The sequence below is a fragment of the Dermacentor variabilis genome, chromosome 5, assembly GCF_050947875.1.
Source record: "Dermacentor variabilis isolate Ectoservices chromosome 5, ASM5094787v1, whole genome shotgun sequence".
NCBI lineage: Eukaryota > Metazoa > Arthropoda > Arachnida > Ixodida > Ixodidae > Dermacentor > Dermacentor variabilis.
Window position 1 is genome coordinate 171,208,742 of NC_134572.1, and position 14,381 is coordinate 171,223,122.

The window sequence follows — 14,381 nt, forward strand, 5'->3', positions numbered from 1 at the left end:
AAGTGCACGAAGGTTTTCGCACTTCGCATGCATTGAAATGCGGCCGCGTAAACCGGTGTCGAACCTACCACCTCGAGGGGAGCAGTGTGATTACCTAGCTGCGCGGCTAGCACGTGTAGATGAAAGCCAGTCAAATAATTGTGCTAATCAGAAGATAAGTCAGTGTCTGTACGCATCAATATATATGGGTACCAAAAAACATGTAAGCTTAGAATACATTGTATTTGAGCTTGCGGTAGACAAGAGAAGCTTTTTTCACAATCTGTTCACAAAAACATAAACACATCGTGTGCTGGGTGTTGTTCCAAATAACAGCTCTCTAACCCACATTAGTAAAAAAAATAGCGTAAGTAGTGCAGCATGCCACAGTCGAAAGACTTGACACAGCAGCAAAACCCCACTCACTTGCTGAAGAGCCTAAGGACGAGGCAGAAGAGCGCCGTGAACACCATCAAGGCCACGATGACGCTCACCATGGTCGTCAGCTCGGCACTTTCCAGGATGGCCACACCGCGAGCTGCAGTAGCAAAAAAGACCAGGTCTGTGTCGCCAACGCTTTATTTTTGTTATGTTATCTTATTTATTTATTCCTTACATGCCCCGAAGAGCATTGCGTGAGGGGGCATATCAACAGAAATACAATACAAAATAATGAACCAGAGTAACGGTACAAGAGACGCGGAACAAAGCACAAAACACAAAAGAAACACAAAGTTGACTTAAAAAGCGCGTAGGAATACCATATAAGCACGGAGATTAAAAAAGAAAGCAAATGCGAAAATGGCAAGAACGGATAAACAAGTACAAGTGAAACAGCAGTACAAAAATAAAGCAGCATTTAAAGCAACTAAAGAAGTATTACAGCAGAAAACCGGAATTAGGGCAATACTAAAGCGATTAACGCTGGCAGAGGTGTTTTTTTAACTCTCCAGGGTGAGAAAAAGAGATTAAGTTGCCAGGAAGATCATTCCAGAGCTTAATTGCTTTAGGTAATGCAGATGAATTGAATGATTGAGTTTTCCCATATATGCGGTTAAAGCAGAGATGATTATGTAGGCACCGTGAAGATCGCAGAGACGACTCCAGAGGCAAAAATGAAATGCGGGTGTGTACATATTTATGGAATAAACACCCAAGTGAAATAGAACGACGATGTTCGAGTATCTGCATATCATTAAGGTTCTCTAACAAGGAGACACTGGCGAGGGGACTATAATTGTTAGAAATCAACCGGTCCGCTGTGTTGTGAATGCACTCAAGCATTTCAATGAGGTGTTTTTGATGGGGACACCAAATAGATGAGGCGAATTCTAACTATGGACTAATAAAGGCTAGATATGCTCATTTTCGAACGGAGCTACGCGAGTTTCGCAGGTTTCGGCGTAAGAAACCCTATGTTTTCATTGCTTTACTGCAGATGGTTGAAATGTGACAAGACCATGAAAGATTTGGTATGAACTGTTTTCCGAGATATTTGTACGACCTAGCTTTGGACAGGAAGGAGTTATTGATAGAGTAATGAAAATTATAAATAACATGCTTGCGGCTAAAAGTCATATAGTTACATTTAGTAGGGCTTAGAATCTTGTGCCAGTTTTTATGCTAACCAACAATAGTCTCGAGATCATTTCGAAGGGTCAGGGGGTCAGTATCTGCGGTGGTCTTACGGTAACTAACACAATCGTCTGCGAAAAGACGTAGACGGGACGAAATGTTATTGGGAAGGTCCTTAATATAAAGCAGAAAAATTAAGGGTCGAAGCACACTTCCCTGTGGTACATCAGAAATTACGACAGATGGTAGAGAGGAAAACACGTTGACAACTGTGAATTGTTGACGAAATCACAGAAAGTTACGACGCCAATATATTGTGAGAGAATCAAGACAAAGAATCAAGACATAATTTAGTAAAAAGCCGGTGATGAGCAACTCTGTCAAATTCTTTATAGAAATCTAAAGAAATACAATCTGTTTGCTGGTTTTCATCGCTGTTAATATGCAGGTCAGCAGTAAATTCAAATAGCTGAGAATCACACGAGTAGCCTTTCCTAAAGCCATGCTGATTTAAAAAGAAAAAAGTTATTTCCTTCCAGATCGTCGTAGAGGTGAGAAGCGATAATATTGTCGCAGCACTGCGTGACTGAGGCAGAGAAAGAAGAAGTAGAGTGTGCGTGCGTGATCTCGGGGTACTCTGCGCCGGCTGGGCCTGGCCTGTAGCTAACCTCTCGGACCTCGTTTCACCCTGTAAATTAACATCATTCGAAACATCTTTGGTGGACGTGCGGGGTAAATCTTGTGGACGATCCTGGACGACCCAGCTCTACCAACTGCCCGACGGAGTAGGTGCTTGGCCGGTTTACGACCACAAGCAGCGGACATAGCCGATTCCGGAGAAGGCAATGACGACCCCACCTGCGGCTGACCCGACAGCAATCCCGAAGGTCAGGCTGGCTACTGGACACCGCTGCGAGAGCCACCCACCTTTTCGGGGAAGGCGGACGAAGACGTTGACGACTGGCTTAAACACTACAACAGGGTGAGTCGCCACAACCACTGGAGCACTACGAAGCAGCTCGATAACGTGGTTTTCTTTCTCGCTAGAACCGCGCTCCTCTGGTTTGAAAACCACGCGAACGTTCTGACAAGCTGGGATAATTTTGTAGAAGAATTCACCAAGTGCTTCGGGGACCCGATCTCTAAGAAAAAGAAGGCTGAGCAGACGCTTTCCCGACGAGCTCAATTACCTGGCGAAACGTGTACAACGTACATAGAGGCTGTTCTGACATTATGCGGAATCGTCAGCGCTACCATGACAGACGAAGACAAAGTAGGACATCTGCTTAAAGGAATCGCTGAAGATGTTTATAAGTCTCTTATAACGAAGGAAGATCTTAGTATTCCGTCTGATCTAAAGAAACACTGCCAGGCGGTTGAAGCGCTGAAAATGAGAAGGATTGGGCCAAAGTTTCGACGCTTGGACAATGTACTACTATAGCAAGTGTGTCCATACCAACCCACGACGACTTCTCCTTGGTCATTCGGCAAGTGGTTAAAGAAGAGCTTGAACGCCTTAAAGTTGTTGACGACGCTCATGTGTGCCATCAGTGTGCATTTGATCATCGCTCTCATGCACCGGCCGCCTGGGCACCTCAGAGTTACCGAGAACCTCGCAGGACCTATGCTGATCGTACGGAGAGCAGCAACTTGCCACCGCAACCGACAAGTCTGGGACACCGACAAGATGCACCACAACGATTGGTCCCGCGGGCTCTTCCCTCCTACAACCAGACTAAGAGTACGTTTCTACCCATGACACCCATGTCACCGGTGTCACCCGCGACAAGCCGCGACACCCGCATTTGCTACAGCTGCGGTGTTCCTGGACACATTGCTAGATATTGCCACCACCGCCAGCAGCGTGCTCCACGGTTTAATTCCTACACACCCCACATGCCCACTGACGAGCCCTGGCCGTATCCCAGTTCCTTCCAGTGGCTGCAGCAGGGACGCGCGAACCGCAGTGACTCCTCCATTTTCGATCGCAGTCTCACACCACCACCAACACGACAACGACGCTCTCCATCACCTCGCCGTCGCTCGTGATCACCTCCGCCGTTGGGAAACTGACGGGGGTGAGGCAGCAATATGTTCGTCTTCATCAAGACCCCCTTGTGTAAAATTGTTTAAAAAGAAAGTGTGTGTTTTAGTTGACAATGTGAGTGCTGTTGCTTTGACGCCGGGGCGGCAGTTTCCATCATGAGCGTGTCTTTAAAAATCGTCTTGGACAAAAAGTTATGTTTTCCTGGGATCGGAACGCTACCTTTCGTGGAGTTGGCGGGGTAATGTTACGCTCATGGGGTCTGTTCTGTTGCAGTTACGATAGGGGACCAGACATTTCGAAATGAATTTACTGTGCATGCACATACAATGCATGACATTATTTTAGGAATTGATTTCTTGCGTGAGTGGGGGACAACTTTGGATTGGGGAAGTGGCGCGATTTCTCTTCGCCGCGACGCGCGAACTTCAATGACAGATAGCAGTGATGCCACCGACGTTCTCTCCGTGTCACAAGATGTGTGTTTGCCCCCTCAGACTGCAATGTTGGTACCTGTCAATACTTGTCGCCCTCGTACAGGTTCTTGTTGTGGTTTAGCCTAGCTCGATTATAACAATGCGCTCAAGAAAGATGTAATAGTCTCTCGCTCGTTCGTTGTCACCCCTGATGGTTGTACTTGTTTGTGGACAGTGAACGTTTCAACCCAATTCATAACATTGCCGCGATGACTTAAACTGGCAAGTTTTGATGAACAAGCCATTGTCAGCTTCGGAACGGTCGAAATGTGATCTGCCGAAAAAAATCCAACCCCGATTCCAACCATGAAAATTCTGCTGACTTTAAGCGCATGATAAAAAGTCGCTGCCTTCTAGCGAGCAGTGTCTGCCGGAAGCTGTGCTCGCTCGTTACGCCACAGTGTTTGATTTCGCTCAAGGCCAACGAGCGTCCCATACACCACCGGCGTCTCCTATGCAGCACCAGATTCATACAGGGCAAGCAACGCCAATTCGCCAGAAGCCCTACCACGTTTCACCTTCAGAGAGAAAAGTCATCGCCCAGCGGGTCGAAGACATGTTACAGAAAGGAGTGATCCAGGAATCATGTAGCCCTTGGGCTGCTCCTGTGATCCTAGTCAGGAAAAAAGCCAACTCATGTATATTCTGTGTCGACTATCGCCGCCTAAACACCGTCACAAAGAAAGACGTGTACCCCTACCACGAATGGATGACGCCGTCGACTGCCTCCAATCCGCGTCGTATTCTCTTCTGTAGATTTACGGTCAGGATATTGGCAAATTCCCAAGCACCCCTCAGACAAGGAGAAGACAGCCTTCGTGACACCTGACGGTCTCTTTGAGTTTGACGTTATGCCATCTGGCTTACGTAACGCTCTAGCGACATTCGAGCGATTTATGGATACCGTGCTCCACGGACTAAAATGGGAAATTTGTATGTGCTATTTAGACGACGTCATTATGTAAGGCCGGACATTTCACGAGCACAATCGGCACCTGTCGATCGTTTTTGACTGTATGCAGCAAGCTGGCCTTATTTTAAACTCGAAGAAATCTCATTTTGGTGAGCGTCAAGCCCTCGTACTAGGCTTTCTGGTCGACAAAGACGACATACGACCAGACCCTGGAACGATAGCACCAGTTCGCGACTTCCAACAGCACAAACAGTGGAAGACCTGCGAAGCTTTTTGGGCCTTTGCTCATATTTCCGGCGCTTTACCAAGAATTTCGCACAGCTTGCCTCTCCCCTCACGTCTATTCTTCACAAGGTCACCCCATACTTTTGGACTGCTTACTGCGAGTCGGCGTTTCAACAGCGGAAATTTTTGTTGATATCTGGATCGGTACTGCGGCATTTTGATCCGGAGGCGTCAACTGAGCTGCATACTGACGCCTGCGGTGCGGGTGTTGGCGCTGTGCTTGTTCAGCTCTGCGGTGGCCGTGAGCATGTCATTGCCTACGCTAGTCGGACACTTACAAAAGCGGAGACAAACTACACCGTTACTGAACTCGAGTGCCTAACAGTCATCTTCGCCATTCAGAAGTTCCGTCCGCATCTACATGGCCGCGCATTCACGATAGTGACTGACCATCATTGACTCTGTTGGCTAGTTGGGCTGCGTGACCCGTCTTGCCGGTTGGTTCGCTGGGCTTTGCGCCTTCAAAAGTACAGCTTTTCCGTTAACTACAAGAGCGGACGCTGTCACACGGATGCTGATTATCTATCTCGTCTCTTTTCGCCGCACACTAAAGCTGAGGATGATGATTTCGATGACTACCTAATTTCCATCTCTTCCGACTTTCCAGACCTGCGTACCTTCGAGAGCGAGAAACGTCGCGACCCTACCTTGAAATCCCTACGGGCAACTGCACGTGAGCCAGCAGGAACAACACTGCTTACTTTTCGTAATGGTCTGCTGCAAAAAAAATTACTTGGCTGATAGACCCCCACTGCTTCTAGTTGTGCCCGAAAACCTGCGCCCTGGTGTCCTTCTTTCTCTGCATGACGGTATCACGTCATGCAGAGGCGTCATGCAGTATCACGGCACCTAGGCTTTGCACGCACACTACACCGACTTAAACAGAGATTTTTCTGGCCCAAGCTCTGGAAAACAGCGAAACAGTATGTCGCCAGCTGTACTGTTTGCCAGCGCCACAAGCAAATGACGACGGCCCAAGCAGGCTATTTATAACCAGTTAGGCCACTGGTGTTACCCTTTGAAAATGTCGGCATCGACTTGCTTGGCCCGCTGCCAAAGACGTCAGCTGGCTACCGCTGGACTATAGTATGCGTAGAATACCTTCCTCGCTATATGGAAACGGCGGCACTTCCATCTGCCACTGCCGCAGATGTCTCTTCATTTTTGTTGCAACACGTCATACTCCCTCACGGCGTTCCCCGTGTTGTCATCAGTGACCGTGGACGGCAATTCACCGCCGACGTCGTTGTAGAACTTCCACGGATTTGTGGTTCTGCAAATCGTCATTCCATTCCTTACAACCCGCAAACCAACGGCCTTACGGAGCGGACGAATCGAACCCTTACCAACGTGTTATCAATATATGTCGCTACTTACTACAAGAATTGGGACGCCGTCTTACCTTTTATAACGTACGCGTACAATAGTGCCAAGCACGTAGTTACTGGATATGCGCCGTTCTTTTTGCTGTGCGCACGCGCTCCCCAGAGCTTTATAAACGCTATTCTACCTTTATCGTGCCACGAACATCCTTCCATCGCCCAAACTCTGTGTCGTGCTGAGAAAGCACGTCGACTGGCGCTTCTTAGGACGTTGTCCTCACAATGCAACATCAAGATTCGCTATGATGCCCGGCATATCCCCGTCAGCTTTACTCCCGATGATCATGTTTGGTTGTGGACACCTGTTCACAAGAAGGGTTTGTGCTGCAAGTTTCTCGCCACTTACACCGGATCATTCGTTATACTCAGCCGCTTGAGTGATGTGAACTATGTCGTCGCCAAAGTGACCGCAAGTAATCGGCGTTCACATGCGACGCAAGTTGGTCACGTGGCCAGACTCAAGCAGTACCATCAAATGTCCCCTTTAACTCTCTCAGCGAGCTGCGTCTGCCCCCGGGGAAAATGTCGCAGCACTGCGCGACTGAGGCAGAGCAAGAAGAAGTAGAGTGTGCACGCGCGATCTCGGGGAACTCTGCGCCGGCTGGGCCTGACCTGTAGCTTCCCTCTCGGACCTCGTTTCACCATGTAAATAAACATCATTCGTAACAATATATTGAAGTAATTTACAGCATATGCATCTTTAAAAATAGGGCGATAGATATCAGACGAGTTTTCGTTACCCATTTCCAAGACAGGAATGACCTTTGCTATCGTCCCCTCTGAAAGCAGCTCTCCGTTTGACAATGATTGCTCAAAGATATGACGCAACATCTGGCTGCAAATTGAAATGGTGTTTTTAAGAATTTTCGAACCTATGTTGTCCACTGCGGCAGATGAGGATAACTTCAGGTTGCTGATTAGAGATGCAACACCCTCGGAACTAATACTGATGGGCTACATGAATGGGTAGTCGCAATGAGGAAAAACTGGCGTACTGGATGATCTTCCGTTGAAAAAAACAATGGAAGAAGAGTTGTTAAACGTAGATGGACATTCAGTGTCAAATAGTGGCAAGTCTCAGTATTGTATAGAGATACGGGGTCTTGTTTATTTACGAAAACGTGCCAAAACTTGCCAAAGCTTCCTTCGATTAGTTTGCAATAGCGACGCAAGTTCGCGAGTAAAATATTTGTTTTTCGCAGTGGTAATAGCAGAGCAGTATGTTTTGAGACACTGTTTATACTAATGCAACCGAGGCCGGGAGGAAGCAGATTAAGCTGTTCTGTAGAGGCGCTTCTTTTTATTCCGTAATCGTTGTAGGGCCTTGTTGAACCATGGATTAGTTTTATGTTATTGTAATTAGTTGAACCTTCTTCTCTATTAATGCAGACAGCTTGTGCTTGAAAAGCAACCAGTTTTCTACGTTAGATCATTGCTTTGATAGTAGGAAAAATACCACATTGAAAAATGTGGTAAGCTCAGCGTTAATTTCAGCATATTTTGCCTTGCTATAGTCTTTAATCTTTTTAGTTGATTTACCTCCAAACAAACAAGAAACCAGAATATCAAATTGCAGCAGCTTATGATCGCTAAATCCGTCAAGATACATAACTTGCCCTATGGTTTCGGGAATGATGATTAGAACTAAATCTAGAATGTTAGAACCACGCGTATTCCGGCTATTCACTTGAAACAGGTAGAAATCTAGAGTTACGTTGATGAATACGCTTGCCGCATGACTACGTGAAGACAAATTAGCCCAATCTATTTGCGGAAAATTGAAATCACCAAACAAGTAGATGTCACTGGGTTGTCATTTGTTGCCGAAGACGTTGCATTTACATTTGCGAGTGTTGGGTGCACATCGCGGTATCTATTTTCTATGATAAGTGGGAAACGACTAGGCGTGGGCGTGCAACTTTAGTTTCTCGCTTATTATATCTAAAAAGCATAAAGATGAAAAAACAAATGTAAATTGAACGTCTTGTAATGCAAACGTCGCATTCAATCGAACGTCTACTTTGTAAGTAATAGGTCATCTTAATCCGCAAATATCACTGCGGTAATGAGTTCAACAGGGTTCTCATTTGTGGGGAATATGTCAATGGAAAAGGATATAACGACACAATATATGGGTGCCATTGACAAACAGGGTAGCTTGGACGCTTCCTAATAGAGCAAGGTACAAATCTTGGCTAGCTTACGTAGATTTACGATTAGATAGCAAAATTGTACAGAAGTAAGGAATGAGAAATTAATTTATTAACTGGTAGGATTTAGGGCCAAACGCTACGGGTTAGCAATGATAGATACCCTAGTGACGGCACCCGTACGTATTAGTCTTCGTTTCGGATTGTTTTTTATTGTGCACCTGCTATAGACTTATTTGTGAATTCGGTTCCAGACTGAATTCTGTCAGCGTGTTGAGGCAATGAACACATGACTTACTTTTCAGCACTCCGAAATCCAATACACGAACCTTAAGCCCGGAACTATATTTGGCTTATCTCGGTAACATGACAGCCGCTTAGTCCCTACAATGGTTAGGCTAAAGACAGAAAGTGCAGAACGCAACAAATGACAGAAACTTACTCAGGAAATGGAGTTCGTTTTTTTTATTCTAATAACATATTTTAAGAGAGGTTGATGCCTTTAGGAGGGGCTGACTACTCCTGTTGTGGTGGCAAAAAATTGAAATCCCCTAAACGTATAAAAATTGTCTCTGGTTCAAAGGGCCACGGTTCAGGAACACACGCAAACATCGACAGAACATGTAAATAGCGCGCACTTTTAAAGAATGAAAACAGTAGAAGTAACTTAAAACACGCATTTAAAATTTTCGTTGATTTGCGAGTCACAATTATACAGCATATCACATAACTGCAAAAGACCACGCAATCTGGGTAAACTTGCACCGTGGATGTCACGAACATTTTGTATTAGCTTAATATGCTTGAATTCTATCGAAAAATAGTAAAGCAATAACTAAACGTTTTTCTCGGCAATCACACTCTTACAAATTCCGGTTGTTAGTTGGTAATTGGTAATTCGATTTATTTCGCCATCGCTAATTTGGGTTGTGGAGTCTTGACTGGTCAAATTGTGATCTGCGGATACTCGCCGTTGTTCCACAACACAGGCATCTTGTTCCTGCAGATTAGTAACTGAACGCAAGCGACAGAAACCTCTCATATCTTGAAAAATGCAGAAAGTGGTGTCAGCATTTCGTTGTTTACATTTTCTGAGCAATAGATAAACCTTTCCAATAGTAGGTTAACAACATTCCTGTATGCACTTGTATCCTTACATTTCTGGTTTTATAACGCATTCAAAGATTGATTTAGGCTGTAGTTTGGAGCTGTACTGTGTGGTACATATTAAGTCTCTCAGCCGCAACTGAAGAGCGCTTGTCTTTCTTCTTTGGTGTTCTTCACGCCTGCGACCATGGCAGGGATCTTCTTTTACAAGAAATACACTTTTGCAAAATTTCGGCATTGGGGAAGCGTAGAAATGCAAAGGCAAACAATACCAGAAAATAAATATCGATATTTCAAGGCAATCAAAATAGGCGTGCACCCGGGAAAGTAGCCTTATTAATAATTACACAAAGTCTGCCCCAAAAGACCAAGCAGTCAGTAAGCAAGAAAAGTGGGAAAGGGTGTAGCGGCTTCAATACCTCGTTTTCTCCACTTGAAAAGACCCAATTGATATCTAGGACTAGCCGAATTCTCGCTTGACAAAGGAATAATTTCATGCTTTCACATTTTGTGAAATCTATATTTATTCTCTAGAAATGGAGATCAAGGAGACAGAATAAAGGATCAATACTATATTTCTGGTGAAATTTGGCTAGAGTGAGGCAGAAATTTACCAAAAGTTGCAAAAGCCCTATGCAAGTCTACGTTTTCGGTACCAGCGTTTTCGGGAAGGCCGTGAAGACCCCAATAACCGTGCAAGATCAAGCCTCTCCATGTAGTGCTAAAATGAAAACATCATTCGTTTACCTTCTCATGTGATCAGTCACTGTTGAATGACTGCTAGAATGATATTAGAGATATTTCATTTGGGAAACGCATGCGGTCCACTGATTTTGATCAAAAAATTGGAATTGAAAAAGGCTTGCGTCAAGATGATGGCACATGCTTAATTCTAAGCAAAACTTACAGCGTAAAGGACTTTGCGTTCATTGGAAAACTTGTTGTGAATTCTGTGGTGGTGAATTCACCACAGTGGTGAATTCTGTGCCAAGTCGATAAAGTGGAAGCTTGGGCGAGTTAGTGATTCAATATCGACATGTTTTCACAGCGCAAAAGACGAGGACTGAAGGAAGAACACAACACAGGCGCTGACCTCTACTGATCTTTATTTCGCGAAATTGCCAGAACTATATACATGAGCAAAAGTAATGAAAAAACAGCTTTTGCATCCTGTGACGCATGAACCCCTATTGCATCACAGCCAGATACTTGATTTCGTTTTTTTGTGAGGGCAGTAGAGGGTATGTTAATGCAAATGTCGCCCAGGCGGTGTATCTTGTCAGCCTCTATTATTGCACGTGTAAGCTGTTCTCGGTGTTTGGAAATTACGACGCAGTTTTCAAATTCAGGGTCACAGTGGCAGTCTCTGCAGAGAATGCAAAGATGACCTTGCACGGCGGTATAAACGTTGTAAAAATGCTCTTTCAATTGAGCATTTCAACATCTGTCTATTTGGCCAACGTATTTCTTTCCGCAAGTCAAGGGAATCATGTAAGCCACACCCAGGGCACGTGGTCCAAACCGCTTCCTATGGTTAGTATTCCAAATATTTCGTCGTGTGGCATGAGGAGTCACACGCCTACAAAGCAGTGATAATTTTTCCTCTGAAAGCTCCTAGCTTCGGGCCATTACCCCCAAGAAGTACCCTACGCCTAGCAACCCAGTTCACACAGCATGCGATGTTTCTGTTCCGGAAGAGAGTGCAACGGGTGTTAAGCTTGGGTCCGAAGTTAGCAGTGGAACCTCAAATGTTACCACCGTAACTTCTCACTCTGGTTCCGCAAGTAGCCATGAAAGCCCCTCAGGCTGAGACTGAACGTTCTGTTTCGGAAGGCGTACATGTTTTGCCGCAGTCTAATGCCCTTCGCAAAAACTTGCCTGTAAAAAGCGTCGTGCAGTTCTTTAGAGAGCATTCCCTTTTGTTGCTAACTGATGACAAGGAAGGAGGTTTTGTTGTTTTACCAAATGACGTCTTTGGCTCAAAAGACCACGGGGCTATTCGTTTCGTGTTCAAATGCCGTGACGACATATCGCTTCTAAAGGTAAGAACGGAAGCGAAAAACTTTGTCAAGCACTGAGTCTAACTCGATTAGCCAGTTCTATTGAAAAAATCAAAAGGCCTAGCTTGGATTTGTTTTTCACTGTCAAATCACACAAGATTGACTGGCCGCTACGAGTCATTATCTCCCAGAAGGGGACTTGTCAGAAAGCGGTTGCTTTGTTTTTACTGGAGAAATTTAACCTGCTAACCATTGACGACCCTTTTTTTGGTAACAGACTCTTATGACATCATTGCGCATATGTCAAGTAATTACAAAGGCCTCAACGCCTGCTCCATCGACATCAAAGATCTGTACTACTCTTTACCGCATGATACATTGCTACAGCAGAGAGTAGAGACTTGTATTGACAACTACGGCTCAGTTGCGTTCCGGAATGCTTCTGCTGTTTCGGTAAGCGGCTTCTTTGAGCTATTTGGACTATATTTAAGGTTAGCGTTTGCATCATGGCATGAACACAATTACATTCAAAACAGTGGTTTCTGCATTCGTTCATGCATAGCACCAATTTTAAGCGACATTTTTCTCGCTTACCATGACCGACGTATTGCTAGCCATCTTGATAACACCTTCGTAAAAAAAGTTTTCTGTTTTGTGGATGACTTCTAGTTACATTTTGCGTGTGAAGGTCAAGGTATTTAGCCTGCTGTTTCAGATCCACTTTGCCTAGTCAACGACTTTTTGTCGCCACTTCTCTTGACGCATGAACTACCGGTAAATGACTCTTAAGGCGTTTTGATTTCCGACTTAGTATCTCTAAAGATCACTTGTGCCGGATGTACGAGCCCAGAGGGACAAGCCACTTTGGTCTTATGTGTCGGTCCATTCTAAGCTGGTTACAGAGGGCATTGTAAATTTTTGCTTCACAAATGCCTTTAACAAGTCTCGCTTCCACTCTTTAATGCGTAGGCTACAAGCCCAGGCCTCGCGCATAAGATATGCTGGGTACCCAGAGCTTTTGTTCGTTTCAGTCGCACAAAAGACATTAAAGAAAATCAAGCTGATCGACAAAGCACCAGCTCACAGCGCTGCCACAAACAATAAGCCAGTCGCGGTGCTCCCTTACTTGCGCAAGATATCGCACAGCTTGAAGAAGATAGGCAGCAAAGTAGACGTTAAAGTTGTTTTTTATGCCTCAGAAAAATTATCAGTGCTCTGTATGCGCGTGAATGTTCATGCCACACGACGAAATCTTTGCAATAGTAACCACAGGAAGCGGTTTGGATCACGCGCCCTGGGTGTGGTTTACATGTTTGTGTTGACTTGTGGGCAGAAATACGTTGCCCAAACAGGAAGATGTTTATATGAGCGATTGAAAGAGCATTTTCACAACGTTTATATGCCGTGCAAGGTCATCTTGGCATTCACTGCATAGACCGCCATTGTGACCCTGAATCTCAAAACTGCGGCGTAATTTCTAAACATCGAGAACAGTTTACACGTGAAATCATGGAGGCTGACAAAATACAGCGGCTGGCGACCTTTGCATCAGCATGTCCTCTAATGCCCTCACAAAAAACGAAATCAAGTATCTGGCTATGATGTATTAGGGGTTCATGTGTGGCATAATGCAAAATTTGTTTTTTTCATTACTTTTACTCATATATCTAGTTCTGGAGATTTCGCTCAGTTGAAGTCAGCGCCTATGTTTTGTTCTTTCTTCAGTCCTCGTCTTTTGCGCTGTGGAAACATTCCGGCGTCACAAAGTCATCACTGATGAGGAAATTGAGCTGAGGTCATAAGCAAGGAGTGAAAAAAAAGGTGACCCAACGCAAAAGAAAAGCCCCGAAGAAAAACGCAAATGTCGGACATCTTGATCGTGTTCTTTTGTTTCTCTGCCACATCTTCGTGCAGAACAAATTTGTGCCCGTAAGTGAAACTCTCAATGCTGCTGTTTACGTGAAGGTCCTGAAGCGCCTGAAAGATCGTATGTGCCATGTGCGTGCAAGTTAGCCGAAAGTATGGCTCTGAATTCTGCCCCACGATAATAGCTCTGCTTCCGGTGCGTGGATTGCGCATGATTTCTTGGCCCGCAATTCTAATCGCTGACCAGTTTCCTCACTCTCTTTATTTAACTACCTTCAACTTGCTTTCTTTCGTTTCTCAAATGCAAAGTAGTGCTCTACGGATAGCATTTTGCGAATGTAACAACAATACCGAATGAAATGGCACCACTTTCGAGGCGCTTACCTTCTAGAAGGGAAACATTCAGCAGTGCTACCAGCTACGGGAATAGTAGACCCCGTCTACTATTCCCCGTCTGCTATTTCCTACTATGCCAAATGAGGAGGAGGAATAACCATTTATTGGACAACTAGCACTTTATGATGGCAGGGCCTAAGTCTCCCACGAAGGGACGCCGAGGACTTGCCTCGCCGCCGCCTTGCGGGCGTGCTGGGTAGCCCAGGTT

At 45.1% G+C, this 14,381-nt stretch overlaps 1 protein-coding gene across 1 annotated transcript in view; it reads right to left on the minus strand.

Annotated features, from left to right (window-relative positions):
* The window catches only part of LOC142583337 (uncharacterized), a 348,940-nt gene that overhangs the window by 52,843 nt on the left and 281,716 nt on the right, over window positions 1-14,381 (minus strand). Inside the window, exon 5 of the mRNA XM_075693760.1 lies at window positions 406-517. Coding sequence (XP_075549875.1) covers window positions 406-517 — 112 coding nt within the window. The remainder of the gene's footprint in view (window positions 1-405; window positions 518-14,381) is intronic.